The sequence below is a fragment of the Thunnus thynnus genome, chromosome 9 (genome assembly GCF_963924715.1).
Source record: "Thunnus thynnus chromosome 9, fThuThy2.1, whole genome shotgun sequence".
Classification (NCBI taxonomy): domain Eukaryota; kingdom Metazoa; phylum Chordata; class Actinopteri; order Scombriformes; family Scombridae; genus Thunnus; species Thunnus thynnus.
This window is the reverse complement of record NC_089525.1, coordinates 19261788-19278863: the sequence shown is the minus strand read 5'-3', so window position 1 is coordinate 19278863 and position 17076 is coordinate 19261788. Positions and strand designations below refer to the sequence as shown.

Below are 17076 nucleotides of genomic sequence, written 5' to 3'. Positions count from 1 at the left end.
CACACACACACACACACACACACACACACACGTCAGACCATGGTCACTTCTAGGGACATTACATAGACTTACATTAATTTCCTGGAGACTTACCCTAACCCTAACCTTAACCTAACCTTAACCACTGACCCAAAAATCAGCTTTTTCCCAATTGAGGACATGACGTTGTCCAGTTAACAGTTAACTAAGATTGAAATTTGTCCCCAAAAGTAGCCTATGGCAGACCACACACACACACACACACACACACACACACACACACACACAAAACTAACTTCACAAAAAAAACCCAAAAATTAGATTTAATAAATTCACAATTTATATACTTGCCATCTTTAGTAAAAAAAATAAATCAAAAAGGTATCAAAAGATAATTTGAATAATCAGACATGCAAAGTTGGATATCTTTCAACCAAAGGAACATAAGGCTGAATATACTATATACACCACCAATTCAAATTGACCTAAATCTCAAAACATGATGTAATTAACTTAATTGCACTTGTTTTCAAACACAGACTGAGTGTTTGAGATGTGATTACTGTTGTTGGATGGGTCCTAAAAGTAATACAACACATATAGGCAAATGAGCAAATACCTGAAGTACCAGTACTTCCATACTGCTGAACATGGGCCCACAGCATAGATGGCAGGATGCAATTCCTTTCAACCATTCATCCTGTATATGACTGTATATTTATAGACTGTTTGACAAACATCAAACCCCACTAACATTAAAACAACAAAATTACACCAAAGCAATTATTAGAGCAATTATTTTGTGTAAGTTCACTTACACAAGCACTTGTGTCCAATGATGAATTTTTGCATTATCCTGCAACCAAGATTATTATTTTTTATGATTAGGTTTTTGGTATAAAAATAGACATGACATTATAACACCATACAAAAACTTATGTTTGCATCCCATTATATGATTACTTGTTCAGTCCTGCTTGTTGTCAGTTTTATTTCACTTTCATTCTCAGCTTCAGAGTTCTCCTCCTCTTTATCTGATTTGGTGGTGCCATTGCTCATTAATATTTGTTTCTGTGGGTGTTTGTGAGTTTTCACTTTAAATATGTCCCATCGCTCAGGAATCAGTCCTTTGTTGAAGAGCAGTGAGGCCAGGTAGGAGAACAGCAAAGTGGCAAAGATGGTGGACAGCATGCAGATAGTCATAACAGGTGCGCGCTGGACATACACGCCATCCTTCAAAGTGCACCCTGGGAAGTGGAGGACGACTGGCAACCCTATGGATGGCTCGCCGCTCAGCACTCTCAACGACACGCCAACTAGCAATCCTACGATTGAGCCGTAGCCATTGGAGATGTTAAAGAAGAGGACGCAGACAAGCTGAGGGAACATAATGGTGTAGGTGATGCCTGAGCCCAGGATCCAGAAAACCAGGATGCTGTTGTGTAGAAAGGTAAGCGATGTGCCAGCCAAGCCCACCAACACTACGGTGATGCGGATCACCCAAAGGAGCTCCCGTTCTGATGCCTACAGGGGAAAAAAAAGCCTTTAATCTCACATCCGACCCTAGAAAAACTGTCCCTTTAGACAAAGAAAGAAATGACCAGACTCTTACCTTGGTCCTCAGGATGTTCTTATAAATGTTGGATGAGAAAATGGAGGCTGCCGACAATAGAGCTGAGTCCGTTGACGACATCACGGCGGCAGCTACAGCTCCGATACCAATAACTGAGATGTAGTTTGGCGTGAGGTGCTGCAAAGCGATGGGCAGGACCTGACCGGCCTCTCCGCGCTCGTATGGGGATGGGGAGCCATACGAGGTCATGTTCCAGTCTGACAACAAAACATAAAATTTCCACATAAACAAGAATAGTTTCACATTTTTTCTATTCTATTCTATTCTATTCTATTGCTGTACCTGTTGATGCTGCAACTGCTCCAATCAACACAGAAGGGATTCCAAGTATGAAGATGATGGGAGCTGCAATGAAGCACGTGATCCTGGCTGTGGCGGACGAGGAGGCTGACAAGGTCCTCTGGTGGAAGTCCTGATAGCCAAGGTTACCTAAAGTCTAATAAAAACCACATCTGATCAGTATTTACTTGCCATCACTCTGTACATCAAGGACCACAATAAAAAGTTTCCTGCCACAACATGTTACGGCAATATTGTTGTTGTAGCATGTAGCTTCATTTCAAGTAAATTAAGGAATGGATTCATAATCACTAGCAGGGGGGAACAATTGTCAACCATCTTTTTCAATATTTGAAAGTTAAGAGTTAAAGAACCAGTGTTTAAGATTTAGTGGCATCTAGCAGTGAGGTTGTAGATAGCAACCAACTGAATACCCCTCTCCTCTATTTCTCCTTTCAAGCGTCTAGGAGAGGCTACAGTGGCCGCGATATTCGTGAAAAATGCGTAAGGCCCCCCTAGAGCTACTGTTTGTTTTGTCCATTCTGGGCTACTGTAGAAACATGGTTTTGCAACATGGTGGGCTTTGTGGAAAGGGACCACTCTCTATGTAGATAGAAAGGGCTCATTCTAAGGTAACAAAAACACAATTATTCTTATTTTCATGGGATTATACACTATTAATAACATACTTCTGAGTATTATATTCCATTTCTGCCAATATTTCTGCTGATAGATCCCCCTAAATCTTACAAACTGGTCCTTTAAAGAATTTTTTCAGGCCTTTATTTGAAAAACTCCTCATGTCACCTTGTGCAACCGTGTGGCTCATTGATGCGTTTTTAATGGTTTTTGGACAACAACAGACAGCACAGAGGAATAAGATATATCAGGCTTTGGATACACGCACAATACTTATAAGTCGGATGAGTTCATTGTTGGTTTAGCTATGCACATGAGATTTGTTGACTAGACGAAAAATATAGAAAATCGACAGCCTTATCCTTTAAGAAATTTCTGGATATAGCCTTTACCAATAACAAGAAATTATCAATCCACCCCCATGCTCTCTCTTTATCAACTGAACCAATCCAGGGGGCCTGGTAGGTAAAGTTGAAAGCGGTCTCGGTGATGTCAGCTGAATGAGGGTTCGTCACGATGAAGGGGACACACAGCCACTGCAAAAAAGACAATAAACCTACATAAACATTTTAAAAATGCAAATGCACTTGATTAAGTGTGTTGGAGTGATAGTTTTAGAGTATTCACTGTGGTATGGTAGTGTGATGAACAGAGAGAGAAAGAGGTTTGTCAGGATACCACGGCGGCATCAGAAGGTTTTCAGTGGACATAATAAATTATAAGACATGTGCATTGAGGGGTTGCAGGGTTCCTTTAACTTTGTGCAGTTAATGTCAACATCAGAACAGGCTTAAAGAATTTGTCGTTAAGAGAGGAACCCACCATACTGAAGAATATAAGAGATAGCTGTATGATGTCTGTATAGGCTACAGAGTAGAGGCCTCCCAGCAGTGTGTAGATGATGGCTACTGTGGCAGAGATCCAAATGCAAAGAGTATAGGACAAATCCAGGATCACACTCAATGTTGCACCTATAAAAGTAAAACATTCACACACACATACAAATTCCTTTACATGGACGCACAACATTTAACGCAATCAGTTTAGCATGATGAGATTGAAATAAGTCTAAAAATGTGATGAGCTGAACTGCCCTAGTCTCAACTCATGGTTATGTAGTTGATAGGTGAAACAGGTTTATTGCCACGTAGGTTTGCATATACAGGGAATTTGCCTTAGTTTAAGAAATAAATGTTTTCTTGATGTTCATAATCTCCTCTCTAGTGTAAGAATTGCGGGTATTGAAGCAAAACACTGAAATAACAAACAAGCAGCCATCCATCCTAAACCCAATAATATGATGCTTGTTTTTTTCCTGGACATTATTTAAAAAGGGAGGGTCATAATAATACGATATCAGGTGTGTTGGCTTATTGGTACCAAGTTACAGGCGGGTTTCATCATGTGTTTCAAATCTAAAGAATTAACTGAAAATGTATGTTTGTTACAGTACAATAAGTAAATAATGGTAGGAAATACAAATTGCATTACTGCAAAATGTGACTTTAGAGAAAACTGACATCAGTGTCACTTACCTAAGCCAATAAGAGTTCCTGTCACCCAGATTATGTCAGATATCAGCAGTGCCACAGACAGAACTCCGCTTATTAAATTCCCGTACTTGATCTGGAACGGGTCCATCATTGTCACATATTTTCTGTCTCTCATAGTCTTGGCGAAGAAAAGTCCACCTTGATAATTGAATCATACAAAGGGAGACAGATTTGGGCCCCTTTGTGTTACGATATTGGATGTCATTATTTCTTCCAGTTGTGATAACATACTGAGAGACAGTTCAAAATAGCTTGGAGTGAAGTTCAGTTGCCACATTGGTATGCAGGCTGGAAGATAAAGTAAGTTTCGGCTCAGCCACAATGTCTATTTATCCTCCCAACACATAAATGAGCCTTGATATGATAGATATGATCGAGAAAGAGAGAAAAAGAAGGAGAAAGAGACAGAGAAAAGAGATCATTAAAACAAAACTAAACAGAAGTCGAAACTTATTTGGTATGTGTAAATACAAATAAACCTCTCAGCAATGCTCAGGTAGTGGCCTCATACAGGTTCCATGTCCTGCTGATGTTACTGTACTGTACTGCAGTTATTCAGCTTTTCTGCCAAATCATATAGTTTCATATGGTTAAAGCGGAATTTCTGTTTGTCAAGTTTGTCTTGAGGTTAAAGAGTGGCTTCAGAGTCCATCTTATCATCTCATTTCTCCACTTTTACAAAGAAATATCCTGATAATTATGATGTTATCAAAGAGGTTAGTATGGGCCTTCTACTTTCTATGCATTAAGTGAATTTTATCATGAGGTGGATGAGGCAATGCAGCTACATTTGAGCACATTTGCCAACAACTCTGTGTATCAAATGGGAACAATTTATACAGTAGTGTAAAAATGTAGTTCATAAAATGAGAAAATGTGCTTGTATCTGTGGAATGCATGACACCTTTCAAGTTTTGATTAGATTTGTTTACTAACTAACATCAGGGGTTAGTTTTTGTGTATAGACAAAACATATGACAGTGTCAACCAATTTTAGATGAGGGAAAACTCATATGTGTTACATGTAGCCATTATTACGATGCCTGAAAACTGTCTTACCAAAGATGAAAGACAGGGCGGCCGTTACTGGCATGACAGCCCAGGTCAGTCCCATAGTGGGAGTGTACACTGCCTCTGTCAGACCAACGATGAAGCCTCCTCCTACAAATGTAGCTGTAGGAAACATGCACATAAACACATATATATGCACACACACACACACACACACACACACACACACACACTCGTACAGTAAATACAGTGTATACACATACATACAGTTCCCTACATTTATGATTTTCAGCACCACAGAGACCATCATTGACCATGTTGTAACCTTTTCTTTAGGCTAAACTGACCTGTGAGAAATCCATAATTACATAAATTAGTAGTATACAGAATTCTGTCCCATTTAACTATTCAGTGTAATTATAGTCACATTGTGCAACAAGGGTGTAACATTTACTACATCAAAGCACAACTTTTACCTTACTTGACTAATTAAAAGTCAGTCCATGTTCAATCCAAGCATCACAGTTGAATTTAAGGGTGTCTGATTACGATAATAGCGTTGATTTTTCCTGAGCGTTAATAGTTGCCTGAAATTATTACTTTAATGTGTTTCAGTGTTTTTCCTTCCCTCCCACACTCACCTGTCATGGTGAAGACTCCCACCGCCAAGCTGATCCCTCTGTTTCCCAGCAGAGTAATCTCGGTCTGGTCTGCCTGGCTGCTCTTATGCACCTGCTTGGACTTCATAGAGGCCCAGATGCCGGTGCCCAGCACCATCAGGTAGAAGAGCACCATCACCACCAGTCCTGGGACGTTTAGGCTCATTGTGCACGGACTCAGTGACTGACCGGTGAATACTGGCTCTCACTCTCACATTGATGGCGTTTTGAAACAAGCAGAACCGGTTTCCAGTCACTTTATCAAGACTGTGTTGTTCAACATCAGTAAACCCTGAGAGGGAAGAAACACCAGGAGTCAATCTAAATAGAACATTTTTACAGAGAAAAAAATTGCTCTACTAATTTTCATTGTATATTGTAGCCTTTCAGAAATTTGTCAATTCACTTGCAGATTGATTATGTTGTTATAAAGTGCTTATATAAATAATATGACAATTTTAATTTTACATTCATTCATTCATTATGCTTTCATTGTGATGCAACACTGTGTTACAGCAAGACCAAATGCAGACATGCGTGGAGTACCAGAAGTCACTATTTCAAAATTAATATTTCAATTTACAGTTGGGTTATTTTCATTAGGGCGCTTCTCGTGTGGTGACCAGTGGCCTGCAGGAACACACAAGATTTTATTGTTTTTTATGTCGTTTTCTGCAACTTTTTAACGTCGTCTTTTTATGACATTGTGAGAGCGACTCTATGTTTACCTCTTTGGGTACACAACCGCATGAAAGACTTTGACCTGGGTAGTTTTGTTTAAGACCACAGACAATAAATGTTTGTAATCACTGTTTGGATGGGAAAATAGCCAACACCACGGAACAAGCCTACCGATACTAAACCAGGACTTTATTCTCAATTTGCATTATGGCGGCAGACTGGAATATCATCATACTATCAGCACAGTAAACACTAAACAACCAAACTAAGAGAAAGAGAGGAAAGAAAGCCGGTCTGAGACAGCAGCTGAAAAACACCACTAGATGGAAACTCGTGCCTTCGGTTGTCCTTGGAAAGGTACGCTCATTGTGCAATAAATTGAATGAACTACGGGAGTGCGGTTAAGCAGAGAGGTGCTTATACATGAACCACCAACCATGACCCTGTTTTACTGGCTCCTTCATACCAACCGGTATCTAAAAGAGAGAAACATGTCACTAAAACATTTTAAGTATTGTCAGAGAATAACATCGAGGCCCATATAGGATGTTCTAAACGCACTGCATGGGACGCCCTCGTTGATGTTATATCAGCACATATTAACCTCTGTGTGGACACAGATACCCTCCAAGAAAATTACAATCTTCTCTAACAATAAACAGTGGGTAACAAAGGATTTAAAAAGCATCCTAAATAAAAAGAGGAGGATATTATTTTGTGGGACACTTGAAGAAGATAAAGAGGTTAATAAAGAGATCAAGCGAGCGGTTAGACATGCAAGACTGTGCTCTAAGAATAAAAGTTTGCGTATAGGCCTGAAAGAGATGTTGATGATGCAAAGTTATTTATTTTGAATATGAAAATTTAGAACAATCACATATGCAGGATTACTTTTTGTTGTCTGTTTTTTGTCAGCCTTTAATACAATGCAACCTCACATATTAGTAAAAAAGCTTGAATCTTATTTCCGTTTAGATCATCAGCTCATCAGATGGATTATCAGTCTTCTTACAAATAGAACTGAGACAGTAGTTATAAATGGTTACAGATCTGAAACAATTTGCACTTCCACTGGCTCACCGCAGGCTTGCGTCCCTTCTCTCCTTCTGTATCTGTTCACATGTCTAACGGCTTCTGGAATAAAACTAAACTTCCTTTGTTTTGTTTTACATGCAGGCAAACTAAAACTCACTCCTGATGACATCAAGTTAAAGTAGTCATAGAGGATGTGTGTGGGGTCGTTTATAATATTATATGCTTTTTTGATGACTTGTTCAGTATAAAGCTGTACTATTGTGTTTTTCAAATAATTTTAAAGCAGTATGTTAAAGGACGGGTTCACAGTTTTTCAAGTCTGTCTTAAAACAACAGTCACGTGCTCAAATTAACATTTAATAGGTTTTTCTTGCCATAATCATTCCTCCTGCTCATACTGACCATAAGAGGATCCCTTCATAATGCACTTAATGTAAGCGATGGGGGCCAAAATCCACAAGCCGCCTTCTGTGAAAAAATCTAAAAATAAAAGAAAATTAAATTTGATCTGAAGCTAACATGAGGCTTCAAATTAGTCAAATCAAGTAGATATATTTCAATATTACAATCTTTTTAGTACTAATACTGCCATATTTGTATCTTTCAGATTGTTTTTATGTGTGTAAATGAATCATATATGTGTACTCGTTTACTATTATACTTTATTTGGTTATTAAAGCAGAGTCAGGAAATGTATTCAGCCAAAGTAAAATCCTTTTCTGTGACCTTCACTGTCTGGGAATCAGCTTGGAGAGAAGAAAGAGGGGATGATTGCAGATGTTTATGATACAGAGAGTAGAGAATTAGAGAGATTAAATGTGAATTTAATAATAAGCGGAAGAAGATACGGCTTTGGACTGCAGAAAATTGTGTGATGTCATAACCTCTCTCTTCAACCCTCACTGGTGCTGCAGGTCCACAGACCAAGAAAGTTGCAGTAAGTAGCACCAGTACATGCAAGCGTCACTGCAGCCTCACATTTGATTTAAAAAAGGCAGCTGATAAAGTTCAGGAATAAAACATCCTTAAGTATTATTCAGTGAGATTTTTAAGCTGTGATTTGAGCAAATTACAGCTGAGGATGATGGGAATGAAATTAGTTCTGCAAACATTTGGTTATAAACCAAAGTATTGGACAAATTAAATATTTGACCTAATGATGGTGCTAGATGAAAAGTCAGGGGATCACCAACGTCAAGAGGATTCATCCTCTGTGGACCATGGATGTCTGCACAAAATTTCATGGCAATCCATCCAGCAGTTGTTGAGATATTTCAGTCTGGACCTAAGTGGTTGACTGACTGACTGACTGGCAAACAGACAGACAGTCAGGCAGACAGACAGGCAGACAGACAGACATTGCCATTCCCAGAGCTATGTCACAAGCATGGCTAATAAAAACAACTAATCTGGTTCATCAGGACTCTGTGGTTGTGTTTTTTTCAGATTCAATTTCCAGTAGCCTGGCAACATAAGCAAATAACCCCACAACTGTCACAACATGACAACAATTTAAATGTTGTCCAGTCATATGTGTCATAGTCATATGTCACATTTTAACAACTGAGCCCCACCCAATACATTTCTGTGAGTTGAGCACAGAAGACAACACAGACAGAAATCTCTTGTGAAACAGTCAAAACTGTTCTAACCTTGGCAGATAATAGTGTGTTTCTGTAGGGCTCCATTGCTAAGAGTGAGAAAATATGTCTGCAAGGACTTAAATCAATATTAAAGCAATCACTGATAGTTCTAAAATGTGTTGCCCCTAGCAAATAGTTTATTTGCTGAGCTTATTCTAACTCCCCGTAAGACAAAAATTACCATATTTCCCAAAGATGCCAGAAGGGAAGCAAGGGAATTATTATTTTTAGCAGCTAAATGCCAAACACTCCTACCAGAGGGTCTATTTTAATTACACACTGTAAGTTGAAAGAAAGTGTAGTTTAATTTTTGTTTTTTGGACAAGATCAATACATCAGTGGATCAATGTATCACTTGAATTTATCACAAACAGGGCTGACTTCGAGATACATTCAGTTGCCACTTTATTAAACGGTAAATGTCTACATTTATATGTGTATATATAAGTGTTTTACAGTCTGCCTCTCATTCTTTCACTCATTCACCAGTGGCAGCACGATGCGGACCTGACCATCGGGAGTAATTTGGGGTTTAGTGCCCAAGGACACTTCGACATGTAGACAGGAGGAGCTGCGGATCGAATGCCAACTTTGTGATTGGTGGACGACCTGTTTCACCTCCAAATTGATCCTCATTGATAAAAATTAGATACATTTTGGCCAGTTTTTTCACATTCAGTGAAATACTTTACATTGTGACTGATCCAAATATGGTTTACCAAACATCCTCTATCATCTATCTACATCCCAATTTCCCTGTATTATCTCTCCTCGAGTGACCCGGGTATTGATCATCGTTAAGGATATTACATTTCTCTTTATACTGCCTGAAGGAGTGAGGCGTAAGTGGTGAAGAGGCTACTCAATGAAGGCTTAATGTAGGAAACCCTAAAGCACTCTACACATATATTAATGAGACCGACAAAGTGTTTGGATACTGCAGCTGCTTTTTAAGGACTTGCAGACATAAAAGTCATACATTCAAAATAACAAAAATAAAATAACACTTTAGTTAAAAGTCCAGAAGTTTCATCAGCACACTGTATTTAAAGCATGAGTAAAAGTACTTATTTTTGGGTTGTAGGTACTGAAGCATTTTAACTATGATTTGGGTGATTTCATTTATTGTAAAAAATGCAATGTATTTTATGTTTAAAATCTTAATCTTCAAAGTGGCTATACGCACTGAGGTAATAAAAATAGTAGAGTTTAAATATAAAGTAACAAAAAATTTAAATTCTCAAGTGAAGTGCAAGTACCTCAAAACATTTTACTTGAGTAAATATACTTAGTTAGTATTTATTCCACCTCTGCTTATGGCATGTCCACTAAAGTTATCTAGTAACTGCTGCCGTGAAAGAGATGTTTGCTGTATCAGACTAATGTCAGCAAACAGTAGGAAGCTCAGTTACTGATCAGGACCGGAGGCTGAATTCAGCTGCAGCAGCTTCTTACTGGAATTTTCCGGTCCACCTTAAACGCCTGCACAGGGCATTCAGTCATTTTTAAGGTGATCTATAAACTGAGAAATGTGACCAATAAGCTAAGGGAGATATTACAGTTAACATGAAATACTATTTAATTAACTTACAATCCTGAATTTTAATCATTTCTACTGTAGAAGTTTTTTGTTATTACCCTCTGAACACAGTATTGTGGTCTTATATTATAAACCAATTGCTACTATTTCTGCTTATTTGCCATGTTTCTAAGTGCTCAGTATTACAAGGTCTCAAGAAACCAATACTCAACTGTGACAGGGGACATCACAGAGTGTTACAATCCTAAATTTGAATCACTTTTACTGTAGCATTTTTACTGTACTGTCCATTTTATGTTTTACCTCCTACCATTTACTTCTGCTCCTGCAGTACACACATTAAAAAGGGAAAAAGGGGAAAAAGGTTCACCTAATGATGTCATATATAATAATATATCAGTCAGAGGGACCAAACCACTACTTTTACTGCAGTACTTTAACTACATTTTACTGCTGATACTTAAGAAAGTTTACTCAAGTAGGATTTTTCATGCAGGACTTTTACCTCTAATGGAGTATTTTTACATTGCTTTGTTGGTATTTTTACTTAAGTAAAGGATCTGAATACTTCTTCAAACACTGACATTTCTAGATCAGATGTCACAAACAGAAACAAAGCAAATAGTGAAACAATATAAAAAATAATAAATAAAAGAGAGACAGAAATAGATACAAAGAACACTACTCAAAGACAAATCTAAAAATGTGGGTCTTGAGCTGCTTTTTAAATGTCAACAGTTAGCGCAGATCTTAAGTCCAACAGGAGCCACGACTTCAAAGGCGCAGTTTTCTTTAGTTTTGAATCTGGAGCGATCAGAAGACCTTAGAGATCTACTGGTGTTGGCAGGTAGGTCTTGTGTAATCACACGAATCTTGAATTGAGTCCTGAATTTTATGTAGAGCCAGTGTAAAGACATAAGGACTGGAGTTACATGAGGACTCTCTGAAGACCTGGTCAAGGCCTTAGCAGCCACATTCTGGACTGCTTGCAAATGATCCAGGGATGTTTTTCTAAAACAAGTGAAAAAGGAATTACAACAGTCTAGATGTGATGCAATAAAAGCCTGAATAATCATCTCCACGTCAGTCTCAGACACAATAAGCCTGAGCTGAGAATCAAACACTTCACATGCCAAGAATTCTGAGGGAGGATTTAACAGATGAAGAGGAGGAACCAAGGCTTTCCTGCACCTTACAGGTTTCAAGGACTGCCTTTTTTCGACTGCATAATATTGCAAAAATCAGGCACACAACAAGATGCAGAAAAACTACACACATCTGTTACCTCTACGCTGGATTATTGCAATTCCTTATTATCAAGCTGCCCTGACAAGTCTCTAAAGACTCTCCAGCTGGTCCAGAATGCAGCTGCATGTGTTCTGACAAAAACTAGAAAAATAGAGCATATTTCTCCCATTTTAGCTTCTCTGCACTGGCTTCCTGTAAAATCCAGAGCAAAATTTAAATCCTTCTCCTCATCTGCAAAGCTTTTAATGATCAGACACCATCATATCTTAAAGAGCTCATAGTACCCTTTTACCCCACTACAACACTGTTCTCCCAGTATGCAGGTTTACTTGTGGTTCCTACAGTCTCCAAAACTAGAATGGGAGACAGAGCCTTCAGCTATCAGGCTCCTCTCCTGTGGAACCATCTTCCAGATTCGGTCTGGGAGGCAGACACCCTCTATATGTTTAAGAAAGGGCTTAAAACCTTTTGATAAAGCTTATAGTTCGGGCCGGCCTTGGATCTCTGTGTTATCAGCATTAAGCTGTGGAAAATCACCAGCCACACAAGTTAAATTTGCATTTAGACAGTCCTGTAAAGTAGATATTTGTCATATTTTCATGGTTACTATATTCATAATAAATAAATGCTACATCATAGATGAGTAAAATTCAGGACTGTAGTAGTCTGTGACGTGAGACTTTGTAATATGGAGATAGAAAAGCAAATAAACCACCATTTCATGTCACTGTACCATGTTCAGAGGTTAATAACAAAAATGCTACAATAAAAATAATAAAAATTCAGGATTGTAATAGTCTGTGATGATCCTTGTCACATCTGAGTACTGGGTTCTTGAGACCTTGTAGTACTAAGGAACCAATTAGCAGAAACAGACTGATTTAATCACACTGTACTATATTCATCATATTATAAAATGCTACAGTGAAAATGATTAAAATTTATTGTTGTAAAATAATTAAAGAGCATTAAATTCTAAGGTAAAAGGTCAAAGTTGCTGCCTGCTTATTTGTGACATTTTTCAGTTCATGGGTCACCTTGACATTGACTCGACAGAGACCTCTACAGGCGTTATGCCGTTTTTTAAGGTGGACCGGATAATAACATGAAGACGCTGGTGAGTAAGAAACCACGCTTAGCGTCCAAACTGACGATACATGTAGATATAAACAGTCTGTTAGCTGTGACAGGTTTTAACAGAAGAGAAAACTGGATGAATTTCACCCTCTCATAATTTGACTCACTGCGTTTGTCTGCTGAGCGTCTGGTCTGATCCCGCTGTTTGTTTGTCAGAAGTGTGAATTCAACCAGCGTCAGTTTGTCTTCCTGTCAGTCAGTCAAATCACCCTCTGAGGGGAGGGGTGAGCTTATCAAAGAGCCAGGTGAACTGAGGGATATCACGCCGAGTCCCCATAAAACCATGGCTATGTTATAGTCATGATGTATGGGAGCCCAGAAGGGACGCTATAAATAAACAAATAGCCTAAATGAATAAATAAGGATGATTAATTAAAAATGTATAAATAAATATTAATTTTTGTGCACAGTGCAGTAAATAAATAATAATTTATTTTTCTGTATTTTTTCATTTATTTATGTATTTATGTATGTACACTTTTTACTTTTTTATTTATTTATTTTTTATTTTAACCACGCCCCCTGGAAATGTGGCAAGAAATAAATGTGGAAATAAAAACATTTGGAAATGAATAAATGTGGAAATAAATAAATATGTAATAAATGTTGCAATAAATAAATGCGGTAATGAGTAAATATGGAAATAAATTAATTCAGAAATTAATTAATTAATTAGAAATAATGTAGAAATAAATTAACATGATAACATATCGATACATAATTTAACATTTTTGGCAAAATTAAGATGTGTTTATTTTTAATTAATCATGGTCATTTATTTATATATTTATGTATTCACTTCGCATGTCACTTTTGGGCCCCTTTAATGGGGGAAGAAACTGTTTGAATAAAATAGTAGTTAGAGCTTACAGTTACAGTTTGAGCTCCCGGCTCTTCAGCTTGAACCTATTCTGGCGTGTCAGTGATTCTTGGTTATTTGATAGATATTTGTTTAAGACTTTCATTGTACCAGAGAGGGAAAAAAAACTTTGACTGTGTGATTGGATACATATTTGTCATCAAAGGCATAAGCCACAGTCTTTACTTTACAAATATTTAACCCTTTGGCATTTTGACTGGTTAGAAGGGAGTATCATTCCCGTGTATTGAGAGAGGTACAGCTGCCCATCATCAACTTACTGTAAAGAAGACAAGAGCACCAACAAGTAGTTTACTACAGTATGTATTTGGTCAGTGTGTTTCAGGAAGTTCGCATATGTCAATAACCTCTATCCTCTGCCTGCTGTTTATGCAAATGCAGGCTCAAGTGTTAAAAAGTGAATTCTGAATAAAATGAACGGCTCTCTCGTTATCTCTCCTCTTGTCTAAAGTTTCATGTGACTTACGTATTAAAAAAATTATGACAGTTTAATCCGGGGGTGGAGTGGCCCACCAGACCTGCAGATACACTATCACACACTCAGCCTGTCTGATAAACAGGGTGTTGTAGAAATGTAATGTGTACTGAAATGCTGAATCATTGTAAAGGTCAAGATGTCTTAAACCTTAAGATGCATTGCTACCTCTGTCCCAGTTACAGCCGCCTGATTAACCAGTTGCAAAGATTAGAAAAGACCTTGTTATATTCTACCAGAATTAAAGTATTTTCTTTAAGACAACAGACACTGACCAGAGAGTTTTATTATGATTAATTAAATTATACATCTCAGAGATTAAATCAAATTGGCTCATTTGTAGAACAGTGCATATTCTACAAACAACAACAACAGTGTTATAACCTAATTGTTATTGTACTGTGTCAGATCAGATTGTCAACAACTACAACAACAAAGTACAGTCTCAAAAACTAAAACCATATAACTGAGTCAACAAACACTAAATATTATTTACTGCGGTAGCTGCCATTTATTGCGGTTTCATTTCCATTGTATTAGACTACAGGTATTTGTATTTTCGCTGTACTGATTTCAAGTATTAGTGTAAGATTATGATTCAATCTGAACAGTAAGCTATAAATATAAATAAATATATAGCATCATACATATTTTAGTAGCTTTATTGAATCCTTCTGTAGGCTGATGGAGTTCTGAGGTCTGAACTAATCATAGAGACATAATACTTTGAGCACTTTTGTTAGTAAACACCAGTGATGAAGAGTAGTTTCACTACATGTAATTAGACCAGTAGTTTCACTGCATTTTGCAGTAGCTTGCTAGTAGTTGAACTAAATTCAAATTAGCATAGTGCTTTAGTTGTTAATTACTTTTTTGACATGTTGAGGTGGAGTCAACTACTGGAACTACAACTTTGGCTTCAAGCTAATGACAACTGAGCTAATAGGCGGAAAATGGTCTAAAAGGTTCCAGTTCAACATTAACAAGTTTTAAGTTTACATTTTTGCACTTTTTTTCCTGGTATTGTGTAAAGTGAGAAGTAGCCTTCACCAATGGTTCTCAAACTTTTCATGTCAAGGAAACTGACACAAATTAGACCACAGACCCTCATATGATAAGATTTTTTGCTTTTAGATGTTTTACTACAGAAAGTATATGAAACTCATGACCAAAATAGTCACACACTCTGTCATTGTGTTACTTATGGATGGAATTATAATGAAAATAAATTATTCCCCTTTTTGCTCGGGACTCCCTGTCAAGCACCCCTGGGGGTCCCCGGACCCCACTTTGAGAATCACTGTTCTTCATTTAGTTTGCACTTTCAACTGAGTGGTATTTTTTGCAATCATTTCTCTTCATTTTGTTTTAGCCTACATGTTATAATTTTGTATTGCATTTCAGATGTTATTACATTTTTATGAAGTAGTTTCAGCTACTTTTCCAAGTAACTTCAGTTAAACAAACTCTGTTTCTCTTAAGAGAAGCTTTGCTGTAGTTCAACTCTTTCCTCTGTGAAGTAATAAGTGACTTGTAACATTTCAGTGTAGCTTCCCCAACACTGATAAGCATCTCATCTCCTTAGCACATTCTGATGAAACTAGAGCAGAAAACGATGCAAAAATAATGCTATACTGCTGTTCAAACCCAGACTGGCTTTAAGTGTCTTCTTTTTTAAGTCAATGTGTTCCTTTATTGACATTTTTCATGCATAGACAGTGCACAGACACATCAGGGATGCCACAGACACAATAAATGGGGAAGAAACTAAATAGATCCAAAAAAAAACCAAGCAAACAAACAACAAAACAGCAAAAGTAGAAGCACAGAGTAGTTTGCATATACAAAGCATTTCCAAGAGATAAAAGTGATAGTTAAACGTGCCACATAGGAAATAAAAGGCTGCCAGACTACATCAAATGTGCTTGAAGTGTCTCTTGCCTACCTTGTGTGACCGGTGTTTCCACCGGGATCAGCGCTGCTCTGGTCCGTCTCTCCGGTTGTTGTCTGCGGAGTTATTTTTAGATTTGATTGTTTCTGTTTTTGATTTTGGCCCCTTCTTCTCTCTGAGCTCTGTGGTTTGTTATTCAAATAAAGTGAGTCAGCAACAGTCTACTCTCGGCTGGGTCTTATAAATAACTCCACAGACACGGTGAAGGTGAGCTGTCCACTGGACGTGACGCAGGTGACAGACACGCACGCACGCACGCACGCGCGCGCACACTGGGCCGATCACGCAGATAGACACTGCTGCCCGCACACAAAACAGTGGAGTAAATTGTCACGTTTTATTGCTGATCATATCAACCCTCACTTATATTACTTTGGAAAAAATGTATTGTTTGGATTCACTGAATGTGACAGGAATCCCTGCTCGCTGTTTTATTTCATTAATTAGCTTAAATACTGTTTTGACCAAACTTTATACTCACAAATCAAAATCCTTAAGCAAAAAGACACCTTTCAGAGCTGATAGTCCATATCACACACTTCCTCTATATCTGAATGTACTAATCAAAAAAGCTGTTGTAACCAGTGTTGGTAAAGCTACCAGATACCTGTTACACCACACAGGAAGAAGGTTTTGCTCAAGAGAAATAGTTTGGTTAATTAAAGTTATTTGGAAAAAAGTAGCTCAAACTACTTCAAAAAATGAACAATACAAAATTATAACATGTAGGCTT

At 37.7% G+C, this 17076-nt stretch overlaps 1 protein-coding gene across 5 annotated transcripts; it reads right to left on the bottom strand.

Moving 5' to 3' along the window:
• Positions 1–289: 289 nt before the first annotated feature.
• Positions 290–16904, bottom strand: LOC137189529 (high-affinity choline transporter 1-like). 5 transcript variants are annotated; one of them, XM_067599446.1, is made up of 10 exons: positions 16825–16904; positions 16338–16465; positions 5736–6045; positions 5143–5256; positions 4066–4221; positions 3353–3501; positions 2923–3066; positions 1895–2048; positions 1592–1809; positions 290–1503 (listed from the first exon to the last, which is right to left on the bottom strand). In XM_067599446.1, exons 3-10 carry the CDS (start codon positions 5917–5919, stop codon positions 931–933), a joined length of 1692 nt encoding a protein of 563 aa, XP_067455547.1. In that variant the 5' UTR covers positions 5920–6045; positions 16338–16465; positions 16825–16904; the 3' UTR covers positions 290–930. The 5 variants fall into 5 exon arrangements, with proteins under 5 accessions (XP_067455547.1, XP_067455549.1, XP_067455548.1 ...); XM_067599448.1 differs by having other exon boundaries at positions 16338–16399; positions 16825–16902; XM_067599447.1 differs by lacking the exons at positions 16338–16465; positions 16825–16904 and adding an exon at positions 13145–13357.
• Positions 16905–17076: the final 172 nt, after the last annotated feature.

Excerpts from the sequence above, each read along its gene's own strand:
- LOC137189529 (XM_067599446.1), bottom strand. The coding sequence starts at position 5,919 with ATGAGCCTAAACGTCCCAGGACTGGTGGTGATGGTGCTCTTCTACCTG. Across the intron at positions 3,502-4,065 it reads AGGAACTCTTATTGGCTTAG|GTGCAACATTGAGTGTGATC; the intron begins GTAAGTGACACT and ends TTACTTTTATAG. Across the intron at positions 2,049-2,922 it reads TTGATAATTTCTTGTTATTG|ACTTTAGGTAACCTTGGCTA; the intron begins GTAAAGGCTATA and ends GGTTTTTATTAG.